This window comes from Astatotilapia calliptera, chromosome 9 (genome assembly GCF_964374335.1).
Source record: "Astatotilapia calliptera chromosome 9, fAstCal68.1, whole genome shotgun sequence".
Classification (NCBI taxonomy): Eukaryota; Metazoa; Chordata; class Actinopteri; order Cichliformes; family Cichlidae; genus Astatotilapia; species Astatotilapia calliptera.
In genome coordinates, this window is record NC_137430.1 from 24,202,550 (window position 1) to 24,222,502 (window position 19,953).

Sequence of the window (19,953 nt, forward strand, 5' to 3'; positions counted from 1 at the left end):
TGGCTCCTAAAAGGTGAAATAAAAAAAGATGAACAAAAGATGTTAAGTTTGTGCAGCCAGGAGTGAGACAAATGAATGTTCTCACTAAACCATAGATCGGCTTCACACACAATTGATACACTTATTTAATATCAGCTTGGTTTGTTGGAGGTTGGGAGATATTGGCTGTGGTTAATGATGCTGTGAATCCTGATTCTAGCAAGTTGGAAGGAAGAAAAAAAAATGAAGAAAAGAAGCAACATGTTTCTCTTCCCGCCTGGCCAGAAGCACACATACTTCTCACCGAGCGACACTGCTAATCCACACGGCATTGTTGCAAGGCTGTTGTTTGTCTGCTGGGTGCCAGCCCCCTCGCTCTCTATCTCTGTTACCCCATCCGGCGCTGGTGTCATTCCTGGGGAGAGGCGATGATTAAAATCCTTCTGTCGCTATCACGGCACGGCCTAGCGTTGCGCCGTGACTCCTTGCCTCCGGTGCAAGCCAGACGCATTGTAGCCATGCATTTATCTAGCTGTCTCCACACCACTGGCGGCAGACGGGTGGGCCACGCTCCCTGCTAAAGCCCAGATACTTGACATTTGTCTTACGAAGAGGAAATAAAAGTGCAGGCTTTGGAGGAACCCTCTGGCTCTGCGTGCAGCTATGAGAGGTACTGATGAAGGTGATGAACACTTAAACATGAAGGGCGCAGTATGTGATTTGCTGAACCCCTCAGGCAGCTTACAAGGGAAAAATCCCATAACACAAAAACAGGCCACACAAACAGGGAATAAAACCTGCAGCCTAGGTAGTTTATTACTGAGTGACATTCAAACATCATGCTCTAATCATGGGTCACTATAGCTTCCCAGGTACCCAAGACTGTGAAAGGGCCACATGATGCCACAGTACAATAGACCGGTGTGTTACACAAATAAGTCATTATGTCCAACAAGTTACACACAGGGCACAGGAGCCATTTATTTGTAAGCTGAAAGGAAATGTGCTTGCGTGTGCGCACGATCGAGTGTGGGTTTGCGTGCGTGTTGTTTGTGATTAGAATTAAAAAATTGCACTCCCCACTCTCTCGATATTACCTGCCTGAACCGCAGGAGGCAGCCAGATTTATATCTAGCCTTCAGCTGTAATGTTTTCCGATTTAGTGCAGTCACCACAAAAAGAGCCCGTGCAAAGCCACAGCGACACGCGCTTTTCGGAGAAGAGGGCAGAGAAAAGCACACAAGATTTTTAAAAAGACCATGTTAATAACTTAATCACAGCCTGATCACGGCAAACCTTTCGTCTACTGACCTCAGTGTCTAAACTTCACAGCTACAGAGTACACAAGGATTAAACGTGGCCTTTTCTTTTATTTGAGCCATATCGGTTTAATTAGATTCTTAGTCCGAGAAGAGACAAAGCTCAGTCTGTCATATGTTGGTACTTCAGTAGCTGTCGTATTCAGATGTCATACTCGTGTCTTTCTCAGAGGCATGCTATGTCACATCTCAAACACCCCACCCTCCTCATGCAATTAATCCACTCATTCAGGCACCTGTCATTTTCTACTAACTGAATTCTGCTCTTGTTATTCCAGCTATTTAAGTTTGTGACCATGCATGCATGCTTAACAGCGCTAATGTGCATGTATAATTGTCTCTAAAGGAATGGCCATATCGACGAGGTGTATGGCGCAGGGCTTTGGGGCAGCTGTTCAAACCTCCTTGAGCTTGCCATCAATTAGAACACAGTCCCGAACAGCGTTACCATTTAAGCTTCACCTTCAAACTAAACTACGAGCTATCAATCAATATATATTACAAAATCCTCTCTTTAGGCACACTAACGTATGTATTTTGCTGACATTATGCACTGCTTGGAAGTTACTGGAGCTATTTGGGATTAAGTACTTTTCCCAAGGGCACCTTGTAGATTTCATTTGGGATTAAGAACCAAAGTAAAAGACTTGTTAGACGAAAAAGAGCAAGGATACAACCCACCTAACATCAGGTCACACATCTCCACCCTTCCAGCAGCTTCCCCCACCACCAGCTATTAGCACTCTGCCAGTTAATCGCAAACGCAGTATTGCAGTGTGGAGCAAGTGTAGTGTTCGACTCAGGCACTTTGTCAAAGTCACCCTCTGCTATGGCCCAGGCGTGTGCTGCAAATGGGACTAATTAGTAACTTACAAAGACAGAGGCACAGTGCTCATCCCACAATACTCAGCACCAGGTTGGTGTCTAAAAGCTAGTCTCTCAGCGCCACAGTGTATTCCATAAGATACATGATATTGACAATGTGTTAAAAACTGATAAGTAACACAAACAATGTGGTTCCTTTCAGTCAGGTGAGCAGAATATTTTACACCTGGATGTCATCCAGGGGTAAAAATGAAAGAACTAAACCAGAATTACTGGAAGATGATCAAAGAAATACATCCCGTTTCAAGGAAAGATTGTTGTTGTGTTCCTAACATTACTAAGTTTGCTTACTTTGTGACGCACTTCTTGCTGCTATATGGTTACACTACAAAGAAGTGGCCACTTTTAAGCAAAGTACCTCTCAGTTTAACAGATTATTTTCTCAGCAAGCAAATTATTTTTGACGACAATTCTAGAACAAAATGTGTATTTCTTGTTTAAAGTTTTTGACAACTATCAATTGTCTAGTACTTTTTTTTGTGAAGATCACACAATTTGGTCCTCCAACACAAACACTAATTACGCTATCAATTTCGTGGCTGACTGCCTTTTAGGCCCACAGTTGATGCATGTCCTCCTAACTTTCATTAAAGTGGGAGTTTAATGTTTGCCAGCGGCCATTGTTGCAACAAGTGTTGTCACAAAAACAAAACGCAACAAAAAAAACTACAAAAAAATAAAGTAAAAAAAAAGTTTCTGTTTGTGGCACAACCACGGATGATTTATAAGGAAAGTGAACTTTGTGTTTGCTGTGACTGTAATCTGCTGCTCATACTCACATGGTCATACCAGAACAAGTGATGATGTGGCAGCGAAACCTCTGATTACACTGAACTTATCAAGGTGGTTTGGGTTTTTTTCAGTATAAGATTCTTTATTGTAAAAATACAGAAATAAATGTATCTTAAAAACCATTTGGGGAATGTTTTTAATACAGCTCTTAAAAACGTTTCTGTACATGAATACCCAGTGATCTTCTATTACAACACAGACTGCAGTCAACTGCTTACTAAGACAGTCGCATGGCAACAACGCATTGCATTTAGTAAAAACAACCTGATGAAGTTGAACTGAGAATCTGAATTGGGAAGAAAGCCGATTAAGGTGAATTTGAACGTGGGACGAGACACCGAGCATTTCAGAAATTGCTGATCTCTAGGGTTTACAGAGAATGGTCATAAAAAGAGAAAATATCCAATGCTAGCTAGTTATCTGGGAGAAAATCCCTCACTGATGCTATGCTCAGGGCAGGATGGCCAGAAGGTTGATTCTGTTTACCTGGACAGCGTTTTCAATGGGACGTTTCTCCCACTGAAAACACTACGTCCAGGCGAACAGAAATAACCTGATAGGAAGGCAACAATAACTCAAATAAAAGTAAGTAAGTGAAATTTTATTTCTATAGCACCTTTCAAGACAAAAATCACAAAGTGCTTCACAGAAAAGCTAAAACATAAAAACATAAATCAAACAAAAGCAAGTTTAAAAAGATGGTTTTTAGCTGTTTTTTAAATGAAACCACTGAGTCCACAGATCTCAGGCTCAAAGGAAGGGAGTTCCAGAGTCTGGGGGCCACAGTTACAAACGCTCTATCGCCTTGACCACTTCTTCAAACTAAAATATGCAGAAGAGCATCTCTGAATGCACAAAACATTACGCTTCTCAGCCGACTGGCTTCGGCAGCAGAAGACCACACCAGGTGCCACACTTGTAACATAATGACATGAAACTGAGGGTACAATTTGCACAAGCTCACCAACATTGTGGGATCAAAATTTGCTGTAAATAACACATGGATTCAAAACATGGATTCATCTTGCTTTTCATTGCATTTGCAGTGGTGGATATCTAACTGTGGGATATTTTCTGAATGTCGTAGCCTACCTCTGTATAATTGCTGACCATGTCAATCTCTTTAAGACCCAAGCGTACTCACCTTGTGTGCTATCCTACTGCTTCCAGTAGAGGAGCACACCATGAGACAAAGCTCAAATCATCTCAAACTGGTTTTCCCAAACATGACAGTGATTTCACAGTATTCAGATGGCCTCCACGGTCACTAGATGTCAATAACATGAAGCATTAAGGGAGTTCTGAAGGCAAAAAGGGGTCTAACACACCCTTCCGTCAAAGTGTACCTAAAGTGATTGGCAAGTGTAAAAAATGAATGGGAAACGGACTGGTTCTTATACAGTGCTTTTCTACCCTACTTGAGCACTCAAAGCACTTTATAAAACATGTTTCATTCAACCATTCACACACACTCATACAAGCACTTTTTGATACTGTTCTGTCCACTGAGATAAATGCACGGAAATCACTGTCTTGCTCAAGGGTACTCTGGGGTGCAGACTGAAGCAACCAGGGATCAAACCACTAACCTTGTCATTCCTAGATGACCTGCTCCTAGGCTCCTCTTTTATTCACACTGCTTTTATTCACTGTGGTGCTGGCTTCTCAATAAAGTATGCAGATTTACATAACCTTAATTCTACTGACTGGGGTACCTACAGACTATAAGGGAATACTTTTTCTCACAGGTAGTTTATTCTGTTATTCCAATTTTTCATGAATTTTTAAATTAACTTCAACTAATGCTACTTTTTTACTCTACCTAATACCTTGGGATCCCTCAGAACTCTAAAATATTGATGTTCAGAGGGAGCTAGGGACCCACCAAGCAGAGGTGTGGACTCGAGTCACATGACTTGGACTCGAGTCAGACTCGAGTCATTAATTTTATGACTTTAGACTTGACTTGAAAAAATGTTCTAAGACTTGTGACTTGACTTGGACTTTTACACCAATGACTTGGGACTTGAATTGGACTTGAACCGGTTTACTTGAAAAGACTTGATATTTCACCCCAAATATAAAATTTAACATGCATATTATATAGAGATTGAAAATGTGACGTCATTCACGGGTAGAACCGCAAAGGATTCTGGGAACTCGTGGCAAGCGGTACTAGCGCATGCAGGCTTTCAATTAAAATCAGTTATACAGCGATAAAAAGAAACACAAAAATGTCAAGAAGCCGTTGTATTATTAACTGCAATAGCCGGTCGCATGACAGCCACGGGAAGCCGACGGGTAAAGAGATCGGTTGTTATCGAATTACGTCGTTGAAGAGAAATTGTTCGAGCCATGTTTCCAAAGTAACAAAGACGCGACGGATGGCCTGGATTGCAGCCATTCAAAGATCAAATATAACGTCCCAGAACCCTCCAGCTCACAGGTTAGTCTGCTCCAAGCATTTACACGAAGGTCAGTGTTTTTTAGTAGTTAATACGTCATTTTCATAACATAATTGGTGATATAGGTTACAAGCAAGTCTGGCGCTGAACAGAAATTGTCGCGCTATGCTCCTTTATTTATTGTGCATAAATAGTGAATTGTCCTGACACAATATTGCGTTTCGCTTCTGTTATTATGGTACATTGACAAAAACATATACTTTTATTCACAGGATAAAACAGGTTTTTTGTATCACTAATTGCCCAGTACGATTACAGCATACAATATTATTGTCACTGCTACATTTCTGTGATGGGTACCAGAAATTATTTCCACTACTAATTAATTACCCTTGAGCTCAAAGGTCCTATTAATAAACGGTTAATGAATGTGTATTTATGAAGACGATTTGTGAGACTGGTAAACTTATGATACGTACGATGGTCTTTCGTTCTACACGGTGCATTTCAAGGTCCTGCACCCATCCGTCGGTAAACTGTACCTGGGCTTGTTGCAGTGACCTGAAGTTACTAAACTTCATGAGTGTATGCACTCACTCCAAGAAGCGTATAATTATAAATATGCATATAAATATGCTACGATGAGATAGCTGACTTCATCTAACTAGCAAATGTTGTCCAGGCTACGTTGGTGATGCAGTTTTTTTTAATGTATATGATATTTTTGTCATGCGATTTTAAAGCTGGTCCTACAACCGCATCCAAGAATAACATGCAGCTTATCTCAGAACTGTCGGTGAAAATTATTCTTGGAGCTAGGTTTAATTGAGCTGCATTTTAAAGAGGTGCAATTTCACAATTTGTGTATATTTTCTAAGTTCACTATTTTGTCATGTGTTGAGAAAAACACAGATTTTAAAATTACATGGTCTAATATTTACATTTAGCATAACTGCAACATTATTTTTTCGTTTTTTTTTTAAAGACTCGAAAGGACTTGAAATTCAAAGTTTCAGACTTGTGACTTGACTCGGACTTTTACACCAGTGACTTGAGACTCGACTCTGACTTGCCTGACATTACTTGAGACTTGACTTGAGACTTGAGGATAAAGACTTGAGACTTACTTGAGACTTGCAAAACAATGACTTGGTCCCACCTCTGCCACCAAGTGTTAAACACCATCGTGTGCTTATGTCTATGATACGTGGTGATAAAACTAATGATGTTGTAAGCAAAAAATAGGTCAACATGTTGCTATAATTGTTTCTCGTGCTAGTTCTAGCTTCAGCTCCACAGGAATCCCATTCTGGAGTCCTTATATGTTAAATATATTGTTAGTGAGCTTTAAATATGGACTTATCTCTGGTTAACATCAGAGTCAACTGTAGAGGATCACAGTCCACAGGTTTTTATAACCCAGTAAGGCTTCTGAAATATCAACCTTGTGTTTTAAAGAATCCACTTACCTTAAAGAAAATCATCAGTCAAGGCTGTGAAAGTATGGGATCTGGACACTGAGCTTAGATTAAAAAAAGGGGAAAATAAACATGATATGGGAATAATGAGGGCTTTATGGGGCAGGCACACTGTCTGAACATCACTTGTGTGCTCTCACTTTAATTGGCATAGGCCTTACGAAGTCTCATTCAAGAGTCATTGATGTGTACAAGTCTTCTTGCGAACTTTGTCAAAGATCGTTGAACAGCCACAGGCAAAGTGGTCAAATTTTCATCAGTTCTGTGCCAGCTTTAAATATTACTGCAGGGCAGTACATGATAAATCAATCTACTTTTCACAAGTTCTTTACGAACAAGAAGTCAGACAAGTCGCTTTATGTAAAACAGATTTTTTTTGACGGATAAGAGCAATCGAGGAGATAAATGCAGAAATTTATGCAGCGATAAATCAAAGGGAACCCACAAATGCACACAATAAATACAACGTGGTAAATAGCTTGTAGAGTTTTGAAAGCTGATGACACAGCAGGATTGTTTTTTACAGTAAACTAGCTGAGCATTTTTTTAGCAGCATGAATTTTTATTTCCCCAAGATAGTTCTTCTTGAAAGGTAGCTAAATGAAGATGAAGATGAAGGTAGTCAACTGAGCACTTCCTAATATTTCTCTCCATTACAGTTGTGTGTTTGCACTCTTTCAGGGAGGAAGATAAGGGGGGGGGGGGGGGGGGGGCAAGAAAGTGTAATAAACCAACAGAGACTTCTAGACACCAACAATGCTGCTATGAAAGAGTGCAGGATTTCCCCCTTGACACACAGGTTACAGTTTTTAAGTCATCTTTTTCCACTCTGCTGTTATTAAGGTTACCCCTGTCAAACAAGAGAACATGTCTTCATGCTTCCCTGCATCCAGTCCCACATGGAGTCACACCTCTCTGAGGGCCATCCACGCTATTCCATTCTGACACCAATATTGCATCTCATAACCGTGAGATCCAATCACCTTCTGCGGGAATGAAAAGAGAGCCAAGTATAATCAGTCGTGGTCAGACAGAGATGGGCAGCAGAAAGGCAAGGTGCTGGCAGGGGCCCAAGGGCTGTATCTGGCTGCACATTTTGGTGTATGTGCTTATGTGTGTGTATGCTTGTTTGACAGCTTAATAAACCAGCCATTGTCCTACAGAAAGAGTACCAACCTGGGATTTATCTGTGTGCTTTCTGTTCTTTAAGTTTTATGCTTAAAGCTGCAATAAGCAACTTTTCATGCTTAAACCTAAAAATCACTTGGCAGGTACTTGTGAATATAGCTTTCTTCTTTATTTATGTTTTCCTAACAGCAGTTTGGAGTTCAGAGTCAGACAACTTCACAGTTCAGATGTTTTAGTGAAAAAGCTTTAAAAACCTGCAATACGAATGCACACAGAAAGCCAGTGTCAGCAAGTAGCTGAGCAACACTGGCATTAGCCTTGGCATTTTTGTCAAGAGTTAGAGGACATAAAACGGAGGTAAGTCACAGATGAATACTGGACTTAAATTGACCATTAATATGAAATCACTATGAATTAAGCTTGGACTATTACTCTGCTCGAGAGACCACAGCTACAGATTTTCTGGGGAATTTATTAGCTACAGGTTTTATGCATAATAGTTGTTAATCAATATTTATGTAATTCATTTGTTTCAGTTGTTGGTTTAAAATGTTACAGAGTTAAGGATCACTTGGTCCACAGGCAGGTTTAACGTTTCTAGTAAGGGTGTTTTATTTCAAGTTTCTTGCTAGCCAAAATTAGCATACCATTCAACATTACAATCATTTAAAGATGCAGCATGCTAACAAAGCTAGCTAGGCAAGGTTTTATTGTAACATCTGGCTTTAAAAAAAAGAGTTGTGAAGACATATTAGCTACATCAATCTTCTTAAATCAGATATAAAAGAAGGTGATATTTAATGTAGGCTTTATGATTATTCAAGAAACAATAATCAGTGCTGCCAGTATGGTGTACCAGTGGTTAGTGCAGCTTCTATTTTCAAACTATCAGCTGACTGAGTTTGCATGTTGTCCCATTTTCTTGCACTTGTTCTCTTCATGTACCCTGACTTTCTCCTACAGTGCAAAGACCTGTACGTTAGGTTAATTGGTGATTATAAATCGGCTATAGGTGTAAACGTAAGCATGCATCCCCTCCCCCGTGACCCTAAATTCTGTAAGAACATGGATAGATTGGCAATAATCAATATTCATTTTAGATTGATTTAACTTACATTTTTATTCTTATAGCTTTACATGCTTCTTTGAGCCAGAAATCATAACTAAACTTATTTTTGGCAACGTGTCAATGAAACTGAATGAGACAATGAGGTTGTTGCAATTCATCAAAACATTTTTAATGTTGAGACTATACCTGAGGGATTACTTACACTGTGTTACCTACTTTAAAGTGCCTATTAAAATTGAAAGCTGTGCCGCTCACTACTGAATTTGAACTATTGCATTCAAAACACACAGCATATTCATTTATTTATGGATGCCACCAGTAAGGAACTAAGTAAATACTTAAATATATATTCAAGAAGTTCTTAAAAAAACTCATCTAGAGGGAAGGTGATCACAGCATTTTAACAGATTAATTAGCTCACAGAAGTTTTAGCTTCTAAGCAACATGAGAAAATCCACTTATAATTGAAGATTCGCAGCTTCAGAGTAGTCCCAGAGAAACTGCTGGAGCTTAGAGTATCAATGAGGGACTTTTTCTTTTTCCTTTTTTCATTTGGAGTGTATAAAACATGTAAATGTTCACCCGAAAACATGGTAACATGGAAATATTCTCTAATGAAAGCTTCAGCAGGAGGCTTCATTAGTTGAAGGTCTCCAGAAAGTGAAAAACAACATGGATATTCTGCGATACTGTGCAGGCTTCACAGCTAAATGTGCTGATGAATTTTGATGCACCCAACATATTTTCCTCCAAAGACATCACATCAATAATGCCAACACAGTGTGAAGTTATTTCCTTTTTGCGATATGCATTCGTTTTTTCTGGAGCGTTCCATTTTCTTCCGGTGGTTAGGTTTATTGAATGTTTACAGTGAACCTTACAGGTCACAGCGGAGTTTATTTTGTTGAGCATCCCTCTTATTTCTGTGTCTGACCGAGTGTGAAAAATAAGTGACAGAAATCTCTGCATTGCAGTGGCTCTCAGCAGTTCATGAATTAGAACTACATTCATAAAATTGTAGCATGTGTGTATGTGTTGCTCTTGAAGCAGAGGATGAGGCCTGTATTACTGGATGGCCCATATTTTCCTGTTTTCTTGCAAGAGTGCTTTGCATGAAGTAGCTGAGCCTCGGCAGGGCAGTGGCTAATGAGCCAGCGATGAAGATGTAGCGAGGGCTGCCGCTGCACTTTCCCAGGATAAAATGCCCCACAAGTCACCATACTATCTCACATCGTATGGTTCAAGCTACTTTATCCATTTCCTCCGAATTTTTAAATGGTTTCTTTTTATTTTGAGTGCTGTTACTTTTATTATAACAAGTAGCAAAACTTGCAAACATGCATCTAGGTGCTAAAATCAGGTGTATATATCCTTCAACACTCATTTTCTTTATATATATGAAAAGTGAAATTCAGGAGAAATAACACACACCGTTATACAACACACTCTGGGGTTTTAATGCTTCACATAACAGACAACTTGGAAAAGAACCAATTTTAAATTGTATCTTTAGGCACTTTGTTACCAGCAAGCCTGTCGCAAAAACACATAATTTGTTCTCATTTCTCAGGTTGAATCTACAAAAAAATGCCTTGACGGGCTAAAAAACAACATTTTTGCAGCAACACGCTATTTCCAAAGAGCTATTAGCTGAAAACTTGGCATATCTCGGCATGGAGTGAAATTCTCATTAAACAATTTGCGGAAACTGGACTAGTGGAGTACCAAAAAAGTGGCACACCTAAAAAACTATTTACAGCAGATAAACAGTATAAACTGGATCTCATGTCCTTAGAAATTGGGAACAAAAAGAAGCAAAGACTTGAGAGATACATCTGACCCTTTGATTGATCCACCTACTTACTCATCAGAAATGGTCTCAGTGGAAAGGTAACTGTCAAGAACTGGACTGAAAATCAGTGGTAACGGGTCTTTGGAGTTATGAATTCAATTTTTCAGTTCACCTTTTTCCAAATATATACAGATCAGGTCAGGAGAGCGAGTGTACAACAGTCAGTGTCTATAGCCATCATAGTAGATGCTCTTTTATGGTTTGGGGCTGCAGTTCAGCCAGTGGTGTTAGGAGATCTTGCCAAAACTGATTAAATCATGAATACAGAAAGGTATCATCGGGTATGGTATTACATATAATACTGTATTACTGTGACATAATACCATCTGGAAAGCATTTAATCGACAACAGCTTCATTTTTCAGACTAGCAATGACAATATCAGTGCAGTAAACGCGTACTGATAATGGAACACGATTAGTCATGGACTGGTCTCCCCAGAGCCTGGACGTCAACATTACTAAAGAAATATGAGATCATCTGTACGGAGAACTGAACAAAAGGCAGCCAACATTAAAAGAAGAGCTCTGAATGTCCTTCAAGAAGCCTGGAGCACTATTCCTAAAAACTACCTAAAGAAACTACAAGTAAACTAAAAGAGTGCAGACTGTGCTGAAGCTCATCAGAGTTGTATAAACTCTGTTTGTGCCTTATATACTGTTTGTTTTATATTTGCACTTCAATAAACCCATTTAGCACTTCTCTGGCAAAATATGAAACAAAATGAAGGGTGTCTCAACATTTAAGTATAGTAAAGTAAGTATAACAATAACTGCTACCTGCCATCTCTCCATATTTGTTCTCTGCCCCTGTTTACTAATAATTACAAATATGTCCTGAAAGTTTATTTAAAGTTTTTTTTTCAATAATTTATAAGGAGCAAACTTAGCAAATCACCACCAAAAGACACATTTGATGCTCTTGATCCTCATCAATTAGCTTTCAGTCAAATTTTCTTTAAAGAGAGACAAAGCTTTGGAAAAGCGAATGTTTCATGTGGGCAAAGTAGCCACTGTTTTGTGAAAATTACAAAAATAAGTGCATCCGATTTCGTGACAGAATCATTGTGCTTTACATAACACAGACTTTGAAAACTAAATTTAGATTTTAAAAGTACATTCATCAAGGAAAAACAAAAAAATGAGAAAGCAAAAAACAACAACACAATAAATAAATAAAAACTCACTTGAGGGTAAGGCTTCATTAGCCACTACAGCATAACACACATGAACACCAAATTCAGGTTTTGACAGGGAAGAAGAATGCATTAACTAAAAAAAGACAACACATCTCTGATTTTACATCATTAATTCTGATTAGGTTTTTAAATTGTCAGTCTTGACTCTGACAGCATTGTAGGAGTTCAAAGCCACATGAGTGAAGTATTATTGTTGGTACAGAATTATTCATGGATAAATAAATAAAAACTGGAGTTGAATATAAAAATACATTTGGTTATCAGGTTTGTGTGGTTGTTGTTTGCTCACATTTGACTGACAGTGGCTGAGCTGTGTAGGCAAACAGCTCACCAACTCTTCCCTCACTTTTGATATAAATGCATTTAAAAACATGATGCATAGTGCATGACATTGCCTAGAGAAATATGAAAACAGTTTCAACTTTGACAGATTATTTTATACATTAAGAGAAAAAGCTTCATTAAATGATGCACAGTAGCAATATCTGTAAAACAAATGCAAACCAGCAGGATGAATTCACGGATTTTGTCTGTTCCTACCTGTCTTTGGCTCCACTGAGAAATACGGATGTCCATGTTCGATGCTGTAAACCACCCTGGCACTGTTCCCGTATGTTGGGTCATCTGCGTCTGTGGCTACCACTTGCACTACCATGGTTCCTGTGAGGAGACAGCCCTTCATTAGTTTCCAAGACGACATCAAGAAGCCAAGACAAACAGAGCTAAATGTGGAAACAGTCATCATATCAACAGCCCTGTGACCAACTCAGTTTGAAGGGAGTTGTGGGGGGTTGGTGGTAATGGTGGTGAGAGGGTCCTGATCTGACTGGCTCTTGCAAAACAACTGACACTCTTAATTATTTCCATAATTTGCAGGGATGCTGCAGCAAGATTAAAGTGTAACTCCAAGCCTGTAGAGATCATTTCAGTGCCATTTTTTTTCTCAGTGTGCCTGGTGCAGATCAGTTAGCAGCATCTTTCCTGGTAACTTCAATCTGTTCTAATTCATCAGCCAAATGGGGTCTGCAACCCATCTGTGCATGTTAAAGAGGCACTTCACCCCATCAAAAAAGACAAAGCTAAATTACTATTCACATCATCCCACAGCAATCCAAAAACTGCAACTTTTTTTTTTTGCTTTAGAAAGGAGTTTAAAGTCGTCCTGCAGCAATGTCATTGGAAGGCACTGTACCTCTCTGTGGTACTAATTAGGATTCAATGACACCTAGTACATTAAAGAATTTTACAACAATTTCTGGAGGATTTATGTCAAATTCCTATGCTCCATTCAAGACCGGTTGTGGACATAATGGACATGAAGTTGTTCTTAATATACTACTTTGCAGTCTGCCTAGAGGACACATGCGAGAGGTGACCTTGTTGCATGGTGGCTATCGCTATGTCAGCGCAGAAATTTCATGCCTGAGATTTAAAGCTCTGACATACAGTGAAATACAGAGAGATTAACCTGTAGCTGACAGGCTCAATCAGCATTATGTGAACCTGTTTGGCTAACACTCGAATGTTGAGTAACAGATGCTTGTTTATCTGTAAATCCCCAGGTTTGAGCAAAGCAATTGCCAAAAGTTATACAAAAAATAAGTTACACTTCTCATTTGAAATTTGACTGACTTTGTACATCTGTGCTTAGGCCTACATGCTGCAGCATGCATATGCAATTTGTGATTATACTCCTGCACAATAACCCCACAATTTATTCACAGTCATGTGCAATATTTACGAGTTTTCTTGTTATTTTTTTATTGTTGTGAATCCTATTGCATTCACTTTGTGTAAAAACTGTAGCTAAAGTTTGATATGGGTAGAGAATCTTAACTCTGCGTGTTATAAAAGTTGCATTTTCTGACTGTGATTCTAAAAAAAACAACAAAAAACCTTACATTATCCAGTGGAGTTTTGCAGATAAAGTTATAAACACCCAGACATAAAGCCTCACTTTGTAACAGAGCCCAGAATTCGCCCTCCTCAAATCCCCAAACTTCCGTTCATCCTACAAGAAGGACATTTGTTTTCAAACTCAACTGTGAACTCTGCTGACAACTGACAACTGTTGTTTCTGCGTGCAGTACAGTATTGTCCTCTCCCACACTTCCTCTAAGGCAAACGAGAAGACATCGCACACGGCTCCTTGTGCACTTTTCTTTAAATGTGCCCACTGAACGAGGTTGATGTGACTTGAGCTGACAGCCGTGGCTCGGGAGGTAAAGCAGAAAAGTGTCTGAAGATTTCTCAGAGAAAACATAATCAGCGACAATCAGTGCCAATCAATTTCAATAGGTCATTCATTATGGTATAAATGAACCCTGTTGTTCCAACTGGGCTCATTAAATGGGTGCAGGTTTGGGTTTTTTTTCAGGCAAAGTCATTTTATGCTGAAAAATTGATATCCATTTGATAATGGAGAGGAAAAGGCATTTAATAAATTGTGAAATGACCAAAAACAACCTTTATGGTTCAGGCTATTTTTCGCTGTTAGACTATACGTCAGTGTTGGTCTTAAAGCTGACGCCTACAGCAGTCTCACACTTGGCAGTGGTGAAATCATCAAGAATAGAAATTGTTAAAATAACCTTGAAAAAACACCGTTCTCCACAAGTGTAGCTTTTTTTCAGTTTGTCACATGAATGCTTGAATATTTCACTTTAATGGCTAGCTGAACATATCTGGCAAAGCCTGTATTGTAGCAAACAGAAAGTGCTGTCTTACAAGTTGGTGATATTTTACTTTGAAGCAAACATCCTAATAAAAATCTCACTTTCTAACATGAGATGTATTTTACAGGCTTTTACAGAATGAAGTGATCACGGAAATTGAAGATTAGAGTCCCCCATTCTGGCCATAAAGCTGAATTAACAGGCTCTGGCCCTGGATGTGAACATTATAACAGTAAAAAAAAAAAAAAAGCTTGGTGAAGCTGGAGAAGTTATCACCAGGCTGGTTGTAGAAGGACACCTAGATTATATCATCACCTCTTAGTCATGACAGGTTATATTACAGGTAGTTTAAAACACCAAGGTCAAAGGATGACTGTATGAAAGAGAACTCAGGCAACGTCTGAATCTTTATTACAGGATGATAGTTAAAAACACTTCACAGAGGGTGTGGTGGACGCCGCTGTAAATTAACTTTCAATATGGACTCGCATGGAGCACTTTTAAAGTTTCCTCTTTTTTTCAGATGTTTTCCACAGCTTGTTTGCCCTGCGAGTCCACCAAACATCCTGTTCTAACAATATTGTCAGCATGAAAGGTAATATCATCTGGGTGAGCTGGATGTCAGAGAGAAAGAGAAAAAAAACTGATGAACACCCCGAAAATTTTAACATTCTTTCAGCTCCACCAGGCTGTCGTCTGCTACTCAATTTCCCCTGTCAGTGTCCTTTCAATATTTGTCCATCTTCATCGACGTGATGGATCAGATCTTCACCCTTGTTATTTATCCCCTGCAGCTGTGTACAAAACAAGTTTCCTAATCAATTCCGTATTCTCGGCGAGCAACTGTCATCTGCCAGTAATGAAAATAAATGCGGCGTGCTTAATCTGGAGCGGAGACCAATATTCTTCAGACACTTGCGTGTACAGGTTGCAAGCAACTGTCAAGTGCAATATCCACTTTCCGACTGCAAGCACACAATGCAAAGGTTTGACAGTGACCCAAAACGTGTGTTGGAACTTTTGCATTAGTACAAATGAAGGACCGTCTTAGGAATATAAATATACTTTTATTTAAAGCGAAAAGGTGAAAAAAAACCATCAGAAACAATTGTGCGATGTGGAAGTACATACAGGATATTAGAAGAATCAATATTAAAATGTTTCATTAAAGCCCAGTCGTTCTGCAATGCCTCCATGAGTACTCAAAGCTGCCGCAGTTGATTAAGTTGATTGTATTCATGCACATTCACACCTGCTCCCCACTGTTTCAGATGAGCAGGGACTATTGATTAGAGTTGGGTTCACATTTATTCCTAACTACAAAAGCAAAAATGAGTTACAAGACTTTAAAAGAAAGTTACCGAGTGCCTGCTGATTTCTATGCATGTTTTAACATTGTTAGGAAGCAAATACATTCCCTACATTCCCTCTACAGCTGTACTACCATAATATCCACCATATTTTCATTGTGTCAGTTTTTATTATATTTTACGAGACTGTGTTATATTCAGAGGTGTTTCTAATATTTTGCCTGCCTAATATGTGTTGCTGGAGAGAACAAAAAAAATAATGTGATACACTTCTTGGTTAAATAATTATCATAGTGTCAAATTTACACATTGTCACTGTCAAGTAAAAGTGAACATTAAGAGCTTTGTAAAAACAGTTATGACAGATATGCTGCATTGTAGTTAACAAAGATTAAGCGTGTGTACCTCAGTGAATATTTTTACCACGCAATTAAGCACTTCCACTTGCAGTGACAAAAAGAAGAAAGAAAAAAATCAACTTTCCCTAAACCGCAGCACCTTTTTCATTTCAAGAATTAAAATGACTATTCCATCCATGATCTCTGCTCTCGTGAATTCGGCAGGAACTGTGACAGCTGGATATAGGACTGGTGAGTAGTAAATTCAAGAGCTGTGGCCTTGGGGTGACATTACATTCTCTATGCTTGTAATGAGCCCTCAAACGGCTCCTTTGGCCTTTCGCTGTGCAGCGGGAGAGAGCTAGGCCTCACGATTGTCACACCTCCAACTGTCCTCAAGCTCTCTTGTCTTTTATTTGACATCCCAGCCATGATTAAGACAAAAGCCCTGAGAGATCCTCAGGCCACAGGGTCACACTGTGCATGGACGAGCACTGCTTCTAATTACTTTAATTAATTAAATTCATGATTTCCTCTAAATTGAACCCATTCATCAAGGGTGCAAAGCTGTGACCATTAATGATTTAAAGACATCTATAAAGGAATTATTGAACACAGGAGGTGCTTCGCCCTTTCCCGTTCTTTACTGCATTGATAATTGCTTTGAGCAGATATTTACAAAAGGGAGGCAAAGCATTATTCTCCTGTTGTTCTCGCAACTCGTGATGAAGACCTTTACAGGAACTGGCAGAGTAAATAAAGTGCTCGGGTGGAACGTGCAGTTCACCGATTCTGGTGTGAATACATCCTTCTAGTAAGTTGCTGTTATCACCGGTTGGGCACGAGACTCAAAGCCCTCGTACTCTAATCCTCTGGTTCCTTAAGCCTGTGCTCTGTACCCCCCATTGACAGTCAGCTGTGTAATCCTTCGGAGATCTCTGTGCCTGTGCTGTAAGCAAAGCAGAGCCTCCCTTGGAACGGCTCCCGGTGCCACTGTATGCCTTCTGAAATTTCCATTTTGACTTTGAACACTCTGGAAATAGCCTTTGTTTTGTTTTTTTCTAATTTACATTTGCATGGCAACAAGCACGTTTGAAGCACTGAGGTGATCCTAACCAGCAATGAGTTTGCTCAGCTGTCTATGTACTGCTCGAGGTAAAAACTATAAAAATCTCTATCCACATATCAATCACATACAGCAAAGCATACGGGAAAGGGTTCTCGAACCAAGTGATCAATCCACAAAGTGCTATCACCAGAGCTCCCCACAGCTCCATGTTCCTGTTTAGCTTCTTTCAGCTCATTATTTTGCTTATCTGGCCCACAAGCTCACTGCTGTGCTTCATTCTCAGAGTTTTCATTGCATAATTTGTACACTGTGAACTTCCAAAAAGAGAAAAAAAGAAAAGAAAACACTCTAAAAACGACTGTGCACAAATGCTAGCACAAGCTGATAACAGACATAAAGCAGTATAGCAGTGTATAAGTATCCAATCATATCAGTGTAAAAAGTGCCCGAGTGGCCAAAAGCACAATTCATTGCAGATTTAATGAACCATCTAACCCCATGTTTTAACTGAAACATGTCCACTACATATTAAAAAACAATGCATTCAAACCCAGAGCTTTCTCGCCCACCTGCCTGCAGTTACAGCTTGCACAATAACACTCCTACTTACAGCCTTGACAGCGTTTCAGTGATGCTACCCAGTGTGTGATGCTCACTCTTTTTAATTATGTACAGAATTTCCTCAATTTTCTCTGGGAAAAAAGGTCACAAACCGCCACTCCATATTACCCTTTTGGTAGCAATGACACTAAAATGGGTTTATGGTGTTTTATTACAAATTTTGCATTTAATTTACTGACTGAAAAAAAGTTGATAGTCTTTGGCCAACACATTCTCAAGCAGGTTGTGTAGATTGTGTAATTAATTTGACATAAAATGACTTTTTACACTTTAGGCATAAAATCATGTCAAACTTTGTGTTTGTAATTTTTAATCAACTGAAAAGCTCAGGTCACCTTTTCAGTCATCTGACGCCCAGGTTCATTTCTGTCTCCATCCCAGCACTCACAGCTCACTTGTGATTAGACCACAGCTCCCAGCATGCCTTGGAGTGCCTTGGGAACCCCTAGGTGAAGCTGGAGGAAGTTAAGGGTGACTGTGCTGCTAAGCATGCCGTGTTGCCACAGTGAATTGCAAAAGTAATGGCTGGGCAGAAATGTATTCATCAGGATCAGATGTTTTTCAGAGAAATGTTCAGCAGGAAGGTACTGGGAGGTACTGGCTGCAATGAACTCTGAGTCCAATTTGTGGAAAAAATGCCTATGGCCTTCAAGCCTGATTCAGACCTTAAGTTTGCCCGAGTTAGCTTTCAAACATGAGTCACTCATCAACATTTCTAAGCCTAGAGGTCTGCTTTGGCATATGTGAATATGTGAATATCTGAAATAAAACAAGCTCTAAAAATATTCTAAATCCTAAATATCCCAAATATTAATTTTATTTATTGTTATTTATTTTATTGTTTTTTTAAATTTTAGGTCAGTATAAACCAGACATGCTCTAGACATTAGATATATGGAGGTCACTTTTTCTTACTGCATTCCTAACACACCTGCTAAGATGAATGGCCTCAGGATGTTGTTGCCACTCATTTGCATTTACTTGCATTTTGAACCTGAGCAGGACCTGTCTGAAACCTTGAAGGAAATCTTGACCACACAGCTTACAGACAGGGGCTGATATGATAGCACCCTCAAGGAGTGTTTTTTAAACAGATAAAAGGAATACCTGTTGCAATAAATGCTAATGTGATCAATAGAATATCAATTGAGTCCTTAGGAGAGGTATTATTGTGCAGTATAATGTTTTTACCTGTGCTTGCTTTAGATATACCAATGCTGGTCTGTTAATCTGCAGACTACTGTAGTTGGTCAGCTGTTCTGTAGAAGCACACTTTTTTTCAGATATCCTGTGGAGGTTACAGGAATTCTGGGGTATTCCCATGGGATTCAAGGGAGTCAATTCTCAATTACTATTCGACTTGTAAATGTACAGGACTGGAAAAAAGTCAGCACTCAAGAAGAAAAAGGTAATGGATCGGGAGTGGGGAGGGGGCTTGATAGTATGTGCAGCCTTTTTCTAGCTTTTAAAATCTTGTGCTTCTAGCATCACTAGTTATTAGTTGTATTTCAATAAAACCTGATCAGGACATTCCTAAATCCCAGAAGGATCGGTGATATCAGCAGTGGTTACTCTCTGATGCGTCACAAATCAGCAAAAATTGTCTTAATGTGCGACACAGATTAGTACAGAGATCCTTGGTTCCCAGAAGATTTATGCTGATGGATTGATGAGTCTTTTCATTTTTGGTTTTAATCAAAATGTTTTCACTGATTAATTAACATGATATCATGACTGTCAGGTTCTACATATAACCGTTTGTGATGAGTTGACTTTTTCTCTTGTGCAATCATCAAGTTAAAATTTTGTTTATGCTAAAACCTGCTGGTATTAGCG

At 39.2% G+C, this 19,953-nt stretch overlaps 1 protein-coding gene across 1 annotated transcript in view; it reads right to left on the reverse strand.

The window, feature by feature from the left end:
• Positions 1 to 19,953, reverse strand: part of LOC113029246 (cadherin-7) — a 116,889-nt gene that overhangs the window by 49,460 nt on the left and 47,476 nt on the right. Inside the window, exon 4 of the mRNA XM_026180022.2 lies at positions 12,645 to 12,764. Coding sequence (XP_026035807.1) covers positions 12,645 to 12,764 — 120 coding nt within the window. The remainder of the gene's footprint in view (positions 1 to 12,644; positions 12,765 to 19,953) is intronic.